Genomic DNA, 20,959 nt, shown 5'->3' with positions numbered 1-20,959 from the left:
CGTAAAGTTACAAGCACTATACACAGAAAGATGTATATGGGACTACCCTATCTCTCTCACCAGACCATGAGAGAAATAAATTTACCAAATATATGAATTAGTAGGCGGTTTCCCGGCAAATTTTTTATCATCATGTATTAGTCAAAACATATTCTTTCACATGATTGGTAATGAGAGCTTCCATTTCATTTTTTGAAATTGGGGCGTTGCCAATACTGGTCTTTACCTTTAACATTAAATTAAAAGATGTTTGCTAATAAGACCTATCTTCTAGTTTTTCATGGAACTGCTTTTAATACACATTTCAACTTATTGTAGTACTGACCCCCATCTCTCTGTGTTTGTTTCCACCAGGCCATGGAGCAACTAAAGTCTGACAATCAGCGACTGAAGGACGAGAATGGTGCCTTAGTCCGGGTTATCAGCAAGTTATCCAAATGAGGCCTACTGATCCCTCTCCCCGGGCACGACTCCTCCACCACCACTATCGCCTCCAAACCGTCTCATCGGCTCCCTTGTCGCCATCAGTTTCGTCATCGTCACCGTCATCGTCGATCACCACCCGTAGTTTTTGTCTCGCCAGCCAGAACGACCATCGTGAGGTTTCCATCACGTGTCCTCGATTCTGGGCGCTCACGCGCGACATTCCTGCTGCTTAGGGCTGGCTTTGTTAAACCCCCCTCCCCTCCCCCTTCACAAATCCATCTCGTCTTCCTTTCTTGGTTTTCATACCATCTCAGTTTCCTCCTCCTTCTTCATTTGCATGATTTACTTCGAAAGATCGCTCAGTCTTTCTTTTATACTGTTGTTAATGATGGATATGTCCCCTCCCCTTTTTGTACGCTTGTCCTTTAGCGCTTTGCTTTTGTAGCTGAATGTGGTAGCATAGTCTTGACAGGAATCAAACGTTCCTCCGAGCATCAGAATGCTGAGCTCTTGGAGAACTTTGTTGAAGATAACCTGTTCGTTGTGGGATGTGTTACCGTGGCGATGGGTGCTACTGGAGGTCATAAGGTCAGGCTAAGCAGGAATGCCCAATCGTGCGCTGAGTGCAAGGAGGATGCGTGATGGATACGACAGCGAATCAGCTGACCGAGATTTGACCAATCAGGAAGGGGCGCGATGGAGGAAGGTGTGCCGGGGGAACAGAGTGGGCACCCTCGGATGTGTGTTTATAAATAGCTTAGAAAAAAAAGAAGAAAACTATTTAAAAAAAGAGTCCTACAAAACAGAGTCTGCCGAATGCCTTCAACGAATCTACCCCAATGCTAGATTCGGAGATATCTCTCATACCCGATGAGGACAATGCTGCCCTCTGTAGTTGGGATGTGGTGATGTTAGCACGTTTCAAGTGGAAAGAACACAAAATGGCCAAAGTTTATGGTATAGAGGAACACCCTTTATCAGCGTAAAATAAGAACCTCTGTTTATAGAATTGGCGTTTCTCGTAAGATGGTAATGAAGCCTTTAGGGAGCCCTCTGTAGGCAAAAAAGTGCGTAGCTGAGACAAAAGAACTAGAACCATGATAGACTTTGGGCCAAGAGCTATGGACAATTTTTTTTTCATCATCATCTTATGTTTTAGTCATTATGTCATTTTTCGATTACAGGTATTCATTTTGATTATATATGTATGAATGAATACTCATCACAATTTGTAATTTCTCTTTGAATTCTATGTCTCGAAATAATCATTCAACTCTTAGGAGTTTTTTCCTCTAATATGTTTGGGGATGTTTGTTACAATATAGGCTTGCTTGATAAGCTAGCAAATGATTTTTCTCGATCAAACAGTTATAATCAATTAGTAATGTCTTCCAGGGGGTCGATCGGCATGTTTATCGCTGCGATTCACTCTCTTATTTTACGTGTTATGATGATTTGGGGGCTTTTGCTGAGTCTTTTCACTGAAGTTAACCGAATAGAGACTGGTATATGATCTTTGTTTGTAATTGTGATGATTGGTGGAGATTTCTGTACAATAGATGATAACGATCTCTTTGGAGTGTTTAATAAGAGGAGTACTTTAACCAAACTTGTAGTATCTAGACACGAATAGCAACCATTTATTATTATCAATTACGTGATTGTAGTTAAACGATTACCGGAGTTTAATATTCCTTTTGTGATCAGGATGAATTTATTCTCGTCTTTTTCTTCTGGATGCTGTTTTCATTTGGTTTCTCTTCATTTAATAATTATATTTTGATGTGGTAGGTCAGAAACACTACTAGCATATCAGATGAATTTTGATAAATTCATTATTTTATCTCAGAGAAAATTCATCTGAGGTTATTGAAGAAAAAAAAGGTGATTATTGATTATAATAGTAGGATTGTAAGCATTTAAAAAGCAACGGTAAGGAATGTAGATTTTGTGTGCAATAATTACGAAGCTTGTGTATTATCAACTGTTTTCCAGTACGATCTATTTATTGGATTGCTGTATCTCTCACTGCGCGTAGTTCCAATCTCACGTTGGAAACCAGCTAAGTTACACTTAGAATAGAAGTGATACTTGTCGTAGTTCACTTCACATCAATTTTTTTCTTTCTCACTGTATCTAGATAATATGACACCTGTCTCAGTGGTGCTTTTGCGTTGTCGTGAGAGAGCGAAAGAAAGAAAGAGAGCGTGTGAGAGTAGCGAGAGATGCGTGATGTAGCTTAAGAGAGACGGGAACTCGACAGAATTTATCATGTAGTCCTTCATCATGTCTCCATTTTTTTTTCTTTTTGTAGAACCCAACACATGTGCATAGAATCAAACTACAAAGCACTTTAGTGCTCTATCAAACATGTATCTATAAAGGCATTGTTACTGCTTTGTAATATTGTTATTTTTTTTCTATTATTACGATTATCATTAGAGTCAGTTACAATGCATGAGTATTTGTGCGGTGCTATTATGTGTCTTCTCGACTCTAGTCACTAGCAAGCATGTTTTATTTTCCCTCTCATAGTCGCCCCTTTTTCTTTTTTCATCTTATTTTTAGAATTAAAGCAGTCCTCAGGTACGACTACACATTACTTGACATTCAATCTGCACATGTTAAGGCATAGCTTTTGTAGGAATTCAATGCTCTATTGGTTAATTGCTTGCTTTAAAAATGCATCATCACGCATTTTCTTCTTTCTTGCTTCAGACAAAAACCTTTCACTTTTCAATGTCCCAAGTTTGCAAGACATTGAAATCTCGCAATGTCTTTTAATTGTATAGTGGTCACACTTTCTTGACCCTGGCTAGAACACGGGTTTTCTCTCTCTATTAAAAAAAAGGAGCGTGATAGCTCCAGGTTCACTTAGATAAACCATGGCGACTCCATTTTTTATCAAAGAGACCCAATTCGATCTCAGATTCAGTTCTCTTTTTTTCTCTCTCTCAAATTAACCACTCTGATAACTCAAGCCTTAGAGTATTAAATATATTGTTTAGGATTTTTTTTAAAGTCAGATTTAATATTCTCCTGCCGTGGTCTGAAATCTTTTGTATGTTTGCTCAATAGAGGTTTAAAGTAGCAAGAGTTTTAGGTGATACTATTTTATTCTCTCGTTGTAGCACTCGATGTCTGATTTGCAGATCAGTTTAAGCACTAGTGGAAATAGATCTTTTATTGCTGTCCTCTAAAAAAAACATAACAATGCTTTCTGATCTGATGTCCATAGAGTCATGTTTTTGTGTGGTGCCTTCATCCACATTTAGGGGGTGCAGTGCTTTAATCAATTGAATGCAATGATAATGAAAATAGCTTTAATAAACCTGTAATGTTCGAATAAGGTTAAGTCAAAATTCATAAATGATAACAATGAAATAATTGTCATCAAATTAAGGGGGAAAATTAATAAGACAATTTCACATATTATGTCTCAGATTATGTCTTTTTTTGTTGTTGATATCATGCCCCCAAGTAAAAAAAATTGTTCCTCTCTATGAATTGCTCACCTTTGCAAAGCTTTGTTTTGATGCTTTAGCAGATTTTGGGAAGAAGGAGTTAACAAAACATGATGTTTAATATTATATACTCAATTAATTAGGGAATTTTTTAGATTTTTGTAAATGATTGGATTTTAAAGAAAGGGAATAGAGGGAGCTGTAAATGATAATTCAATGATTTTTTTTTCCTTCCTAAGTTTCTTGGCAATCTTGTATTCTTAGTGTGTCAATGTTTGTATGAATGTGAGTGTGGGTGCGTGCGTGTGTGTGCGTGTGTTTGTTGCTTTCTCCTTCTCTTGGACTGTTCAAATTATTACTATAGGAGTAGCCTTAAGACTCTGGGGCTACGTTTCAACCACCCGCTCATACCACCCGCTCATACACCTCAAATAGGTGTATGGTATCTTCCAATCTTTTTTTTTTTTTTTTTTTTTTCTCGTAATATGGCATGCACCTAGCCATCCCTGGATTTTAAAAAAGAAAGAATATTGTCTTCTTGTACTAGTCTCGTATTCAGCCACTGTAGAGCATTTTTTAATTTCTCTTGCTTAAGCCATTGTATCAGGTGTGGAGTGCAGTGCCTATCTAAAAAAAAAAAGTTTTTGTAAATATATTTAAAAAACAAAGAAGGAAGTACACATTAATAGAAGGCATGATTTGATTCAACCAAGAGCCTTGGATATCGGGAAGAAAATTACGCAGGGGGCATGTTCGAACATTGTGTTTTCCAATCGTTTCATTATATAACATAAGATTGCAGTCCAGTTTTCAACTCATATATTACAGCAATTAAGAAAAGAGAGTAGCCCTGACAAGTTTGCCTTATTCAAACAAAAATGCCATCGGGGCTATTCTGTGAGATTTAATCACGTAGCAGTTTGAAACAATCGCTCAAGTCAGTTAAGCTTGGGGTGCTAGTATATTTTTTTGTTCACTTTTTTTGTCCCTTCCGCCGTATTTTATTGTAAACGGGGGAAGGGCTTTGGAAAGTGGTTATAATCATTCAATCATTTGGAGTGCGATCTAATTGATTAAAAAATAGGATATTTTGCATAGACTTTCATTGCAGAGAGTTCAATTATATGAATATTATTATCCAAATTCTAATTATCACTATATGTAGTCCATGGTATGAGGACAGCTGTACAGAGTAGATATTTTGTAGGCTAATATTGGTGCTTTATAATGTGGCAAGTGGGAGTTCGAAGAATAAACACTTTTTTTTTTTGTATGTGAGTTGACTATTCCCATGTTGGAATTTACACAACTTCTTGGTAAATCTATGCACTTGTGTTTTTTTTTCTTTCCTCCGCTGTCTGTCTACCCCCCTCGTTTGTCTTGCTTTTTTAGTTCAATTGTTTCCAATCATTTTGAAGATCGATATGATGTTTGAAGGACAGGATGACGAGTAGTGGTACTGTTCGCCTGTCTTGATCGACACTCTTTCGCAAGAGAATACGCTACTTGTGAAGATACCCAACATCTTGCTCGATGGAAATTCAAAACTACTGGTTGATTGAGTGTGCATGGGAGCATTGATCATGAAGAAACATTTCAGTAATTCACTAGAGTTTGAAATTCAACTTTTATTTTGTTTTCTCCACCACTTTCCATCTTTATAATTAGTTGTTAAAAACCCTGAATCTACATTTTGACATTCCTTAAAGTTATTAAAAACTTTTTTAGCGTCACTGAGATGTCCCCGATATCTAATTTTAAAAAAGAGAGAGCACTTACACCATGTGAGTTTGATGGTATATACACTGTCTTTGTTGTTGACTAGGAAGGGAATTCCCCTAAAATGGAGAAATGGGGATTCCCCTCCTGTGAGTCTGCAAGGGCGTGGCTTTGTTTTGGTTGCCCCTGTTATGAAAAGTGGTGGAAAATGAAAAAATTGGTTGAGTTTATACTGAAGAACTATTTATCACTGCATTAGTGTTTTTTTTTGTTCCCATGGACAAATTTGATATGAAATGTTTCCAAGAACTCATCAACCAACTAGAATGTTTTAAACTTCCAATCAGTTTGAAGTGTGTGTTGGATAATTATCAAACCAATGGCTATAATAGTCATTATGGATGCTTCTGACAAACATAGCTTACTGCATATGGCACTTAGAGTAATGAGTGTATACCAAACTGAAGGTAGCAGCTCATTATTTATCTAACATTGTGAAAGAGACACACAAACCGCCATTTTGTTCATCCTGTATCATTTCTTCCAAGTTCCTTTCACGTGTAAAACTTTCATTGCACAAATTCTTTGTATAAAAAAACAGAATGTAAAATCAGAAGAATGGGGTTGAAATTTTTTGTGAATACGAACTGTTCCTTGTTCTTGTGAATTACTATGTTATGGAGCACAGTTTCACGATTGTATTTATGAAATAATTCTGTATCTATTTACCTTGTTAACTCTCTCCATGTTTATGACTGTGTTGTACAGTGCTTGTTACTAAATACAAAATTATATATGTTCCTGTAGAGGAGTTTAACTAGTAGAAACACAATGTATTCTCTTTTTATTAGTTTCAGGAAAGAAGAAAAAGGATCTTCGTTTGCTCTTCTCTCTCTCTTCATTATTTATCTTTTTTTGTAACTATTTTAAGTTTTATTTCATAATGTGTTTCTATGTAAGAGGAGAAAGGCCACTCTGGCTTTGTCATATTAAAATAGTTCTCAACATGAAATCATCTTGGGTTTGTGTCTTGTTTTATTTCCACTCGTATCTTATGAAGGGTGAGTCGATAATGGCCTATCCTGTAGTATACCAATTAGGCTAAAGCCAACGCAAAGTCCAGGGGGTGTTTCACAAAGATCCGAAGTCGAACTTAACTCTAAGTTGAGACTTAAAAATCATGGAGAGCCATTTGTAGCCTGAAACTAAAATATATTCAAAAGCAAAAATTCAAATATTTTAGACTTTTCATAAATTCCACATCAAGAACATGAAATCTCCTTGATAATAAACAAAATATGAGTGATTTGAATCAACATTTTATACCATTTAGAATACCTTGTTCAAAATATTTTCAAAGTTGCTAACGGCTTTCCATAAGTGTAAAGTCCAACTTAGAGATAAGATCTTTGTGAAACACCCCTAGGTGATGTTTAAAGGAAAATTCAACCTTGATAGCAAACTACTCTCGAGGAAAGCTGATAAATCAGAGAAGCATACCGATGAAAGGTTGATTGAAATCAGACCAAAAGTGAGAGAATTATGAATTTTTTTAAAGTTGCAATCAGTATTGGTATGGGCTCTTTAAATTGGCTGAAATGGTAATGTCTGTGAGATGTAGTGGCGGACAATTTTCTTATTAGTTCCAACACACAAAAATACAACAATTTCAATTTGTCCAAAATGTAAGACTCGAGGATGGTCATTTCTTTTTAGAGGACCTGTATAAGAGTATGATATCCTTAAAATATTGAGTATTGCCACAAGGGAGAAGGCACTTAAAAGCAGAAAAAGAGAAATTAATGATATTTTCGTACAGGACAAATGGGAGAGTTATCCAATTGGCAATTGAGAGATTCCCATAGCTGTAGTGGTCTTATATTTCAAACATTCATATCTTTCTAATTCTTGGTCCGATTTATTTCAAACTGTCGCCATTCTGTTCCTCTGACAGGGGAAAGGAGGAGAGAGGGAGGGAGAGAGGGAGGGAAAATGAAAGGAGAGAGAGAGAGAGGAAAGGAGGATGGAGAGAGGGAGAATGAAAGAGAGAGGGAGGGAAAATGAAAGGAGAGAGAGAGAGAGAGAGAGGAAAGGAGGAGAGAGGGAGGGAGAGAGAAAGAGAGAGAGGGTGGGAAAATGAAAGGAGAGGGAGAGAGAGAGAGAGAGGAAAGGAGGAGAGAGGGAGGGAGAGAGAAAGAGAAAGGGAGGGAAAATGAAAGGAGAGAGAAAGAGAAAGGGAGGGAAAATGAAAGGAGAGAGAGAGAGAGGGAGAGAGAGGAAAGGAGGAGAGAGGGAGGGAGAGAGAAAGAGAGAGAGGGAGGGAAAATGAAAGGAGAGACAGAGAGAGAGAGAGAGGAAGAGAGGAAAGGAGGAGAGAGGGAGGGAGAGAGAAAGAGAAAGGGAGGGAAAATGAAAGGAGAGAGAGAGAGAGGGGAAAGGAGGAGAGAGGAAGGGAGAGAGAGAGGGGGAGGGAAAATGAAAGGAGAGAGAGAATGAAAGAAAGCCGGCTCTTTAAAGGACAGTCATTTTAGGACGCCCCTGGGCAAAACGAAACTCAGATAATATATGCTTGATACGAAAAATAAGTAAGTAAACTAAGAGACAAAGAAGGACAGGTAAAAAGAGATTAATTGAGGGCGAATAGACGAACAAGGAAAAGAAGGAAAAAATATGACAAAGGGGAAAGGGGTATTTTAAATGGAATTTATTTTCTATATTTAATTTTTCTTTTTTTTTGCAAGATAGAATATACTTCGATATGCTACACAGATTGAATATACATAGCGCCATCTACGGTATAGCTATCATCTGGTGTTTTTGGTCCACCTCTCATGAAAGCAGCTTGGCTGGCTTCAATTTTGTTCAGAATTTTGTAATCTTGTAAACTTTTCCTCAGACATTTTCAGTTGTTTTCTCTCTATGAGGTTTTTCAAATAATGTATGGTATCCCTTTTGACTTCTAAAAACATAACAACTGAATTGAATCGTTTGAATGACAAATTACTTCAAACATACGCCTTATAAATATTGTATATTAAGCAAACAATAAAATATTGTTCAGAGAAAACATATTTTCGTTATGAATGTGATATCCAGTAACTAATGCTTTTTCACTAATATCGATGTGAAAATCAAAAAAACGAATAATCATTTAACATTACGCTAAACTACAACTACTTCATTATGGAAAGTGGGACACCCACTACTCTCACCCACATTTTTTGGGGGGGATCGTTCCATCCGGAATTTCTTTTTCCTAAATTTATTGGGGCGCAAAATTAAAGAAAAACCTATATGAAATCTTGTCAACGAATCTGGCAATGTAATAGACCGGCTTACAAACTTATACAAAATGTGTGCATACTTTTTAAACACAGGTTGTTCTTGACAACCTGAAAACTTGCCCGAGGCTTGCCCGACACAGCAGCACGTGATGTATGCAGACTGGATTGTAGTTATATTCATTAATAACATGTAAATTAATTGTTCGTCACCAGGAAAGAAATATCATCAATTTGAATATAAACCGGTCTATTGGCGCTCAAAGATCAAAGTCAAAGATGATAATAATAATAAGAAGGAGAAGGAGAAGGGGAAGGAGAAGGAAGAAGAAGAAGAAGAAGAAGAAGAAGAAGAAGAAGAAGAAGAAGAAGAAGAAGAAGAAGAAGAATTATAATGATAATATAGTAATGATTAGGCGCGTACGCAGGGGGGGGGGGTCGACCCCCCTAAAATTTGTGTTAATTAAAAAAAAAGAAAAAAAAGAAATTGTGCTAGTAGGTGACCAAAAAAGAATGTGCTCTTATAAATAAATAAATTGGTGTAGTCCAGGGGATGGAGCCCCTTGAAGCTCAGGGTTTTTAGGCATTTAATTACGGTCAGATAAGCATATTTTTATACCTTATTTGTGACACTGGCAGGTCACTGTTTATTGACGTAAATCATGGTCTGAAGCAATATTTCATTGTGGCTGCAGCGAGGTCGATAAGAAATCAAAAGTCTGAACAAAGGCTTCTACGGGAATTCATAGCTTTAATTGGAGTAATCATTTCGTTCCAATTCATTCCGTGAAAACTCTTTGCCTGACATAATGACAATCTTATGACTGAAATCTCCTTGATGCTCTGGCAACAGGCGCGGATCCAGGATTTCTTAGGGGGGGGGGCCAACTTTTTTTTGTTTGCCTCCCGAAAAGTCGCTCAGTGGGGGGGGGGGGGGGGGAGGGGGCAGTAAGCACATTTTTTTTTAATCCTCGAAAATTTAAAAATTTGCACCCCCCCCCCCCTTGAGCGCCAGGGGGGGGGGGGGGGGCCAACCCCCCAAAAATGTAAAAATCACTTGTTTTTTCTCAACTGTCTGGCAAAAAGGGGGTTCTTGTACCTCAACATAATCATGTCCATGTAGCCTTCTGGGGCCCGTTCCTAGAAACCGTCATAAGTCTAACTTCTTGACTATCCCATTGAAACGCATGTTAATTCTATATAACACACGTTTCAATGGGATAGTCAAGCAGTTAGACTTATGACGGTTTCTAGGGACGGGCCCCTGAGTGTTTAATATCAAGTGAATATCAATAGATGGCGCTATACTAGGCACCTTGCCTGAGGAACTGCTATTACAAATATATGTGTGTTCATGTCATGCATCAATAGTACAAGAAACAAATGACTTGGGTGATAAAGTAATTTCAAGTGCAACTGTCACAACAATTATTAAATGAGACACCTGCTAAAGATTAGAAAATTTAACGTTTACCCTTTATTTTGAAGAGTATATTTTATAGCTCAAAAGTAAATTTCTGTTTAAAATATAGTACGAGCGAGAACTGTTTCATCTCTTTCTCTTACATGTTTCTAAAATTTGTGGTAGATCTGTTTTGTAGAGCAATATTATAGGCAAGGGTCGCAAGGCGCGGATCCAGGATTTCTTAGGGGAGGGGGCCCAACTTTTTTTTTTTTTTGCTCCCGAAAATTTGAAAAACGCGCCGGCCAAAAAAATCGCTTAGTGGGGGGGGGGGGGGGGGGGGGGGGGGGGGGGGGTACAGAGCACAATTTTTTTTTTTTTTTTTTTTTTTGCTCCCGAAAATTTGAAAAACGCGCCGGCCAAAAATTCGCTCAGTGGGGGGGGGGGGGGGGGGGGGGGGGGGGGGGGGTAGTGAGCACATTTTTTTTTTTTTGATCCTCAAAAAAATTTCAATTTGCAGCCCCCCCCCCCCTTGAGCGCCAAGGGGGGGGGGCCAACCCCCCAAAAAGGTAAAAATCACGTGATTTTACATGATTTTTTTTTTCAAGGGGGGGCCCGGGTTCCCCGGCCCCCTCCCCCCCCCCTGGATCCGCCACTGAGGGTCGCGCTCTAGCTGACTGTTGCTCACCAAAAACCTATTAGTCCGAGTCTCTAAAATATCACAATTATAATCACAATAGTACTCAGCCATCCAGAACGCATATTCAACTTTTATAGAACCCGCATAATATTATCGTATTTTGTTAGCACACACATAATAGACTTGTGTACGGTATACGTGAGGACGACTTTTGTGCAAGCGCGCTGTGAGTGAGAAGAACAAAATGCAGTGATTTTTTTTTTTGTATTGCGGCTAATATAACAAGTAGGCGTACTCGGACAACAATTGACAGAACCATACACATACCAACTTTCTCAAGATGTTCACATGTAATTTGATATCCCAGGAATAGTTTTACCGTTCAGACAGGTGAGTAATTATTGAAATGATAATGATATAACTATAATGCCTTAGGCCTACGTATTTAACATTTCACGCATTTCATGATTTGTTGTTTGTTTTTATAATTCATCTTTAACCGGCTGCTCCAAACACAGAGAAAAAGCTGTAATTGTAGAGAAGATCTTTCTGGGGTTTTCTTTTAGACATTTATTCCAATAATATGGTTCTTAATCAAACGTTACTGTTAACTAGCTGCCAGGGGGCTTGCGCTAGGATAGCAACAAGCACACAAGCTGGGTTATCTTTTCTGCTTATGGTCTTGTAAAATACATAACGGGTGAATAAAATAGTTTTTCACCGAGGGTTATATTGGAATAAAATCTAAACATATCATGGTGAAACAGCTATACTACCATTCCTTGAACCATTTCGTCTTAGTGTACAAGGCTTGTTACTTTTACCACGACTTTCAAATTTCTTATCGTATTGATGATTCCACACACTATTCCACATTATTGATCTGATTGAATTATTTCAAACATGCGCGCCATTCTGGTTTTTTCTTCTCACTTTTCTGCTTGTATTCAAAAGAATTTATCACAAGGGCTGGATTGCCCTTTAAATGGTATATATACACAGTTTACAAATGATTTCAAAGTCAAGCGTCACTTGCTTCATCTACCTCAATCCTTTCAAACTACAAATCAAATTGACCTTTTTTATGAAAGCATCTTTGTGGTCGGAATTCACACTGTACTTTGTTTGATGCTATGTCAGGAAAGTAATGATAATAATCATAATATTGGATATTCATATAGCGCACAAAATTATCCGCCCTGCAAGGTCCTCAAGGTGCTCCAATATTACCCCTGCTCTGCTAGGCTACCGATTTCGTTGCTCACAGCATTCAAGGAATTCCTTCCTACCGGTACCCATTTAACACCTGGGTGGAGAGTGGCAAATGTAGATTAATGTCAAGTAGAAGGCAAGCTTCGTGAATGTCAAAGTTAACTTTGTGTTAGTAATCATTACATAAAATGGAAATGCATCACACATACATCACACAACATGTACACTAGTGGTTTCAAGTCATTCACGTTGCTCTTCAGAACCCCTATACCGTGTGAGTCAAAAAAAGTTTACACCTAGAAAATTGCTAATTATTTTTAAAATCATCTGTGAACAGTAAAATATTATACATTTTATGAAAGAGTGTTTTATCCCAAATCATTTGGTACCATTTTTGTGTGGTATGTGTCCACGCTTGTATGAACAGATGGCATTGTTTGCGAAAGAGTGTTTTATCCCAAATCATTTGGTACCATTTTTGTGTGGTATGTGCCCACGCTTGGATGAACAGATGGCATCGTTTGCGAAAGTGCAAAACTCGACTTGCGCCAAAGTGATGCCTACATTACGTATTATGTTGGGATAAGCGGAGTGAGAGAACGGAATAATAATGTATCAAATGAAATGCATTGCATATGTATTTTGCAAAGGACAAAGTCACACACACCCACACACACGCGCACAAAATGTTCGTAGATATTTGATATTCGATATTTGTTTGTGTGGCATGATTAATTTTGTTAGGGATGTTATTTGGATCTGCAAAGACCGAATTAATACCCAAACCCCATTTGTTTGATTCAAACATCACATAGGCAACTTTGGCGCAAGTCGATTTTTGCACTCTCGCAAACAATGTCTCCTGTTCATCCAAGCGTGAACACATACCACACAAGAATGGTACCCAATGATTTGGGATAAAACACTCTTTCATAAGACATATAAAATTTTAATGTTCACCGATGATTTTTTTAAATAATTAGCAATTTTCTAGGTGTAAACTTTTTTTCGACTCACACTGTATAGTTACCAACTAACTATTTCATTTCATCTGCTTTCCACAGTGGCGTCTATTTGGATAACACTCACTTTGCATACACCTGTTCATTCGATGTTATTACGTCGGACAATCCTCTGGCAAGCATTTAGGTCTATACGCACTGATCATTTTACAAGTTTATTCCATAAGGGCTCTGGGCAGCGTTTTAAAGTAGATATTCATTGATTTTAAAAACTAGCTTTATTTTCATTATTGCAAAGTTGAAACTTTGATTCGACAAGGTTATCAAAATTCAATGCTTGGAAACATTCGAAGTAACGATTATTATAAATTAAAAAATGCTTAAATACAGCCCCGGCATAGCACCTGAAGAGCTCTCCGAACGCTGCTGAGATGTGTGAGATCACAGTATGGACATGACTTGCACAAGCAGACGATGTCCCATGACAACCCACACATTTTCAGTGCCTGTGTTTTCATCTTCTCTTGAGTTCTTTCTCTTACTTCACTACTGGCAGGCTAAATGTATGATCTATTGCCTCACTCTAAACCCCGCGCATGGTTTATTTTGATGACAAATGCAGCGATACAAAAATAAAGGAATCTGTCGCTTGTAAACAAAATAAGACGCCATTGTATATTCAGCTGCACACACCGGGGTATGTTCGGCGTTTCAAGAGGGAACAAATGCCGTCCTTAATATCATTCCGGGGCTTTTCAATTTGAAAGTCTGGTTTCTTTGATCGTTAAGTAACCCCTATCCTGTGTATTTACAAGCAAAAGATTTTAGTTATCAGAATCGGGTCATATCCCCTTTTGAATGGTTTCACATGCCATTACATTTATATACACCAAACTCATTATAATTTGACAAATAATTGCTTTGCAATTATGTTCATTCTCGATGGGATGTCGTCTGCTTGGGCAGTGTTGGTCCATATAGTGACGTCATTAAAACATCGTTACTTTTCTGGCAAATCTCTCGTATATCCCAGCTGCTATGGAGGTGGTTGTATTTGTATTTTTATAAATCACCCGATATGTAGTTGACCTAAAACTTGTCCGATGGCCATCTGTTAGCTTACCAGTTTCTAGTGATACATTAGTCGACATATTTGTGAATTTCTTTGAATTTCACCTTTAAACGAGGCTGCCATAAATACAAGTATACCGACATAATTATGTAGAGGTATCGTGGTCGAGAGGATATCTCATCAGACTGTGGATCACGAGGTCCGCGGTTCGAGTCTCGCCGCGGCACTATAATGTCCTTTGGCAAGACATTATAATCTACCTTTGCCACACTCAACCCAGGTGTGATAAATGGGTACCTGGTAGGATTATTCCTTGAAATGCGCTGACCACCTAAAGCTAGGATAATCATTTCCAAAAGCACTTTGGAAGCGCATAGAGATGTTATTTCATAACGTATTATGCGCTATACAAGAACTGAATATTATTATTATCTTATTGAAACGCGTGTATCACGTAAACACACGTTTGAATGGGATATCTGTGAACTTTTACATATGCCGGTAAGCATATACAGTTGTGGTTACTGTTGACCTCGACATAATGCTTGGCCAAGGACCAGACATAATTATCAACAACCAGTTTATGAAATCTGCCTTATGCTTACAGAATTGGAATAAATTGTGAATTGTGAGTGTAAAATTTAATCAAAATTTCTTGCAAAACGCACTCCTGCGGTTAACGATATAACGCTGGTTATAAAGGACACCTCACCCCAAAGAATAAGGTAGGTATTCTTAAAAATGAGATGTATTCTTGTTCTTTGATGTCAAATATCCCTTATGCAATTGTGCACAAGAGATATATAATGAAGAAATTCTTGGCATGATGTAATGCCTTTTAGCATGGCATGGGAGCAGCAATTTTCTTGAAAATGTGACGTACCATGCAGGCGAAGTTGAACATGTGTCATACAATAAGCTTTAGTTGAAAAGACTATTAAATCACTAACAAAACCTTTACTTTTGAGGAAAAATCATAGCTGAGAAGGTTGAAGATTGCCTTTGGTGAAAGTGAAAAATATATAACAAGGGAACAATAATTGTAACTCATTTAATATTTAGAATACCAAAATATAGCAGTTGACAAATCTATTTTATTTATGCGAAACCTTCACCCAAAAAGAGCAACATCTTATTTTCTGCAATTTGCGTTCTGGCAATTGTAGTAAGAAAGGATAATAGCACGTGAATGAAATAATTCATCACCATACACACCTGGGAAGGAAGCATCCATAAATTCGAATATATTTAACTTGATGAAGGACTTCGCTTAGTACGTCACGTTATCAAGAAAATGGTGATGCCCATGTCGTACTGAGAAACTGTACATTCTTCTTATTGTATGCCTCTCTCATACACTTTCGTAGGGAATCTTGTATATGTTAATGGGAAAGTATAAAATAAATCTCTCAGAATAACTAAAATCATTTCTTGGGGTAAAGGTCTTCTTTAAGGATCGCTCGGCATACCAATGTAATAGCGATGTAATAACATTATTTAATGCACAAATCTTTGTTAGGTGCCTCGTTAAAAATTCATTCATGTTACGAATAATTGTATTACAATAGTCAGAATGTGTATTTTTTTTAAATTGATTTATCTCCTTATTTATGGGTACCTGGTAGGAATTTATTCCTTGAAATGCTAGAGCGCCGTATGGAAGCCGTGCTTAAGCCAGGGTAATAATCGGGAGCGCCAGGAGGGTCAAATCTGACAGACATGAGCGCTATACAAGAACCCATTATTATTATTATCATTATTATTCATTTATTCATTTACTAATTTATTTATTACATATTAATTAATCTATTATTTAATTGTTTAGGGCGATGGTAGAAGCATACATGTTATTTTTTAATTAATGATTAATTTGATTTCAAGGCAACATTAATAACGAGTGCCCTTGACTCGAGGCTATAGGTCGACTGCCTACCAGCATAACCGCACACGCGCGTCAGACGAATAGAATATTAACTTAAAATTTGAGTAGCGCATAATAATACAAAATTGATTCTCGATTCGCTTTACATTATATAACTGGTTGATATAACGTATCGTCTGTTCGGAGCGAGAAATCGTATTCTTAAAGGGAAAGTCCACCCCCAAAATAAGTTTGTTTCGATAGAGGCAGAATAATAAGAAAATCAGGTGAGCGAAAGTTTGAGCAAATTCTGAATGAAAATAAGAAAGTTATGAATTATTGAAGTTGTGATCAATCGAATACAAATTGGCAACTCTGTGACTTATCATACGAGCTCTCCTTCATTTGCTTTGTGCATGATATTCCATAAAATCATGTTTTCTTCGTTATTGATGACGGAATATATATTTGTTCCTTGCAGGGGGAGTATAGAAACATATTTGCAATTATTATATTTAGGGTGCATGTATGGTTGAAATTTTTCTTGAGGGAAAATGAAAATTTTAGATTTTTTTAGTACTGAGCAAATGGAAGTTGAGCTCGCATGATACGTCATAGAGTTGCCAATTTGTGTTTGATTGATCACAACTTCAAAAATCCTAACTTCCTTATTTTTAATCGGAATTTGCTCAAACTTTCACTGACTTGTTTCTCTCATTTTTCTACTCCTATTAAAACTAACTTAATTTCAGGGTGGACTTTCCCTTTAAGTACAATGAACGCCCTTATGGAAATGGCTGGTAATGATTGAGAATTCCATAGAGCGAGAGATGATGTTTATAAATTTTACAGCCAGAAGTTGTTCGGATGGTGATCGAATATTAGGTACTGCAGTGTGTTTATGAATAAGGTCTGATAAAGATGAATTGAGATTCAAGTAAATTCAATTCAGTGTAGTTGACATCATTACACAATTACAGATCATAAATACAGAATACATGAGAGGGCCAAGACCTCTAAGACGCAACTAATTGTGCTTTGGAATAATAGTAACATTGTAATTGATAATAAACCTCTGCATTTCCCGTCGTGGATTTTAAAAAAAAAAGAGGAATTTTTCAAATTAAGCATGTTATAAATCAAGGTACATGAATAGATAGCTCTCTATTCAATAAATATTTTGATGTAAAGAATCTGTTGTTTTTATTCAAAATGTCAAAATTTTAAAAAAGCATTCCCAAAGTATTGGTTACAAAATTTACGTTAAAACAAAGCTTCAAGTCTCAATGAAACAATGTTTTATTCAGACAACTTTATATGTTATTAACATTGAATGTACTAAAGCGAAAAGTTACTATAATTTAATGATAGAAAAGAAAAAGGAGAAAGTAAGTTTCTTTTTTTGGCAAAATATTTTAGGCCTACCAGAAACATTTGTTTGGAAAGATGTATTTCAGTTTAAATTTGATAAGAGACAATAATATCAAACAAAATATAATTTCAAATTAATTCATAGGATATTGCCTTCTAAGGACAATCTCTTTAAATGGAAAATCGTACAATCTAACGAATGTGAAGTTTGTAGTGAAAAAGAAACTATTGAGCATTTTATATTTCGTTGTAAGAAATTAAGAGTTTTCTGGAAAATTATCTCAAGAATTATATATTTCATCTTTAAAATAGAAATTGAAGTTGATATGAAAATGTTATTGATTTGATATAAAATAAATAACAGAAAATTTACTTTATTCAATTTTTTGATAAATTATGCACAACTGGTAATATACAAAGATTACGTAAAGCGGAACTTTGGGGAAAGTACTAACCAATCCAAAGAGATTAATAAATTATTTTATTTTATCATTGAAATGTTATTTGAAATACAACGAAAATATAAGATACTTCGATAATGAAGAAGTTAAGAAAGTAATAGAAATGTTATAATGATCACCCTTGATATGTGATAATTCATGTTTCATTTTACTTATTTTGTAAATAGTCTATATGTATTTTGAAATGTAATAATAAAGTCCCTCTGAAGAGGTAAAGAAAAAAATAATTGCGCTAGTAAATGAGGCACCTATGAAGGTAAACACAATATTAAACTTAAATCGCAAAATGAATAAAACTTACAAGGTACATAATTTATATATATATATATTTGTATTCAGAAGAAAAAAAGACCGATCATTAAATACATCAGGTATTGCTTCATAATGAAATGTTTGGAAAACCTAATTTGGGTGATGTATTCCGGAACTGTGTCACGATATAACTATTCGGACTGGATAAATATCGCGTAGTCCCATAAACGTCTTTCTGTGTACAGTGCTTGTAACTTTAACAAGACTGGGCCAAATTTCTTAATATTTGGATGATTCCAGAACCTTGCAGTACACACCAATACTTATATGCTAGATGATAGACCTTTTCTGATCGATTCCACAACGTTTCTTTCACAATGCAATCGCATGACCAGAACTGGTCTATACCTTTAAGTGATATAACGTCAAGATATTTATATAACCATCTGATACAGCAGGAAGGGGGTAAAAACGCGATGTTGTTCTTCTAGGAAATTTATTAAGGAAGAATACAAAATGGAAGATATATTTTGACCGGAATTTATTACAAATAAAAGAAAACAAATTGAGGGAATTTAATTTTAAAGAATTGTATAACTTATTGCCTGTGAAAAGAAATGTATGTAAATGGAGAATGAGTTAAGATGCAAAATGCAATACTTGTCAGGTATAGATGAAAATATGATAAATGCCTTGATCACGTGTAAATTAAATAAAACCTTTTGGGCATAAATTATGTTACCTGGTTGATGAGAAACAAATGTCACAAGTATGTTGTCATTAACATTGATCTTTTGATTAAAAAAATAGTGAAGAAAACGAAATAGACGATTTTATTACCATGGCTTTCTGGAGAGTTTATAAATCGATTTTGTTACACAATTGTAAGGGTGTTGATAATAAAGAAGCCAGTTTGAGTTTTTTTTCTTTGCTTCTGAACTATGAAAGAGACTAGAAGTTAACAAAAACTGTACTGGTAAACCTTTGTTTAGACTTCTCAATGTATTATCTGATTTTGTTTGATATTTTGATATGAATGTGAAATGAAAGTCTTCAGTTTATGAATAAATGCAATTGAAAGAAAACAAAACTACAGCAGGTATTGACCACAAATATGCACACAACCACAATCACACACAAAACACACAAGAACAATACACACACACACAAAAAAAAAATCGTTCTTTATTTTAGAACAAGTATCTATTCTATGAAATTGTGCTACATCAGTACATATCAATGCACATGTTGATTAATATGTTTTATCGTTAACAAAATATTTCTTCTTTTATTGTTAGAAGTCGAAGAATAAATACCAATGCAAGAAAATTTCAAATTGTGTTGTAAACGATTTAAATGGCATGCATGGGATATGTGTCTGTTTGGGGAATGTCCAATAACTAATACAATTTTCGTAATGTAACCAAATTGAATGCAAACCTCTTTGCCAAGTGCCTCGGTACGAATGACTTCATTCACTGGTTACGAGTAATGATATTTCAATACCCGGAAGGTAAATTCAATACATGTAAGGTGTAAGTAGGCCAGGCACCAGGTAATATTTGCAACTCGCATCCAGATTACTGATGTGCAATTATTCGTAATATGTGAATGAAATCATTCGTTTCAATGCACTTAACAAAGACGTATACTTGTCTTGTCCTGTACCAGATTTAAAATGCATTTGAACCTTTGAACTTAAAAGTGGTAACAAGTATTACACTGAACTTTGCCTAATATGAAGTTGAGGTCTTTAACATTTATTTGGAACCAGTCTTCTTCCTTTTTAGAAATAAATTAAGTGCGTTCCGATAAGTCAAATTTGTTCGAAGAAGTCAAACTTATTTGAAATAAGTTAAACTTATTTGAAATAAGTTAAACTGATTTGAAATCAGTTTTTAAAAGATTTTTTTCGAAAGTTATTCTTGAAAGTGGCCTAACGCTCTCATGAGGTTTTCACCTTTCGAAAAATCAGGGACAATTATCCTGTGTGTATCAGGAAAGAATTTCAGAATCGCAAGTCACATGGGAGAATGGCTAGCAAGAATGGCTAGCAAGAAATAATGCAAACTGTGGAAAGATTGTTTTTCTTGCTATGTAATCAATAGGAGTAATTTCAAGATATTTTTTACTGGCTCAAATTTTTGAATAAGATTAGCAGCTTATGCTTGTTGGGCTTCATTCTCCTTTAAACCTCGCTTGAAAATTGTGATTTCCGTGCAAGTCAGGTTGATACGCCATTTTCGTAATGTAACGAAATTTAAAGGTACTATGTCCCATTTGCAGGCCCAAATATGAAAAGGTTAAATTCCAACGGCATTTGAAAGATAATACTAATTTAGAACTTCCCTAAAAAAAAGGGGGGGAGGGGGCTTGAAAATGTCTTTAAGTGATAAAATAAAGACTATTAGTTGTCGAATCGACTTAAGAGCTAGCGAACGGTCGTACGTTTTATGCTGCGCAAAGATTCAATTTAATTTTGGCTATTAACAAGAAGTGGGTTATTGATGTAGACAAATGCTCATGTACTCTTTACAGCTCATTTTATGTACTTCTACTTCAGTCTACGACGATACTCAGCAGAATCCATAAGTCAGGATATAGTGCTGAGGAATAAACTATCTAGTTCTTGTTCTAGATGCTTGGTGGGAGCGCTCCCTTGAAGCCCTCCAGTGAAGTAGCGTCAAGGGTGATCTTTGAAAGTGCATTCCAGTCAGTTACTGTCCGAGGGAAAATGAGTTCTGGTAGAGCTGGGTGCGGGATGGGATAGCCAGCAACTTCTTTGAGTGATACTGTCGTGTGTTGCCGGCAATCATGGGTGCTGTGTAATGGTGTG

General features: G+C 36.2%; 1 protein-coding gene across 4 annotated transcripts in view; it reads left to right on the top strand.

Moving 5' to 3' along the window:
• LOC580387 (protein phosphatase 1 regulatory subunit 12A) overlaps window positions 1-6,621 on the top strand; it is a 123,012-nt gene extending 116,391 nt beyond the window's left edge. For all 4 annotated transcript variants that reach the window (XM_030994140.1, XM_030994134.1, XM_030994151.1 and 1 more), the window contains one exon: window positions 355-6,621. In XM_030994140.1, coding sequence (XP_030850000.1) covers window positions 355-441 — 87 coding nt within the window. In that variant the 3' untranslated portion in view covers window positions 442-6,621. The remainder of the gene's footprint in view (window positions 1-354) is intronic.
• Window positions 6,622-20,959: the final 14,338 nt, after the last annotated feature.

This window comes from Strongylocentrotus purpuratus, unplaced genomic scaffold (assembly GCF_000002235.5).
Source record: "Strongylocentrotus purpuratus isolate Spur 01 unplaced genomic scaffold, Spur_5.0 spur5_contig_850, whole genome shotgun sequence".
Taxonomy (NCBI): domain Eukaryota; kingdom Metazoa; phylum Echinodermata; class Echinoidea; order Camarodonta; family Strongylocentrotidae; genus Strongylocentrotus; species Strongylocentrotus purpuratus.
The sequence above is the reverse complement of the archived record's forward strand: the minus strand, read 5'-3'. Positions and strand labels throughout refer to the sequence as shown.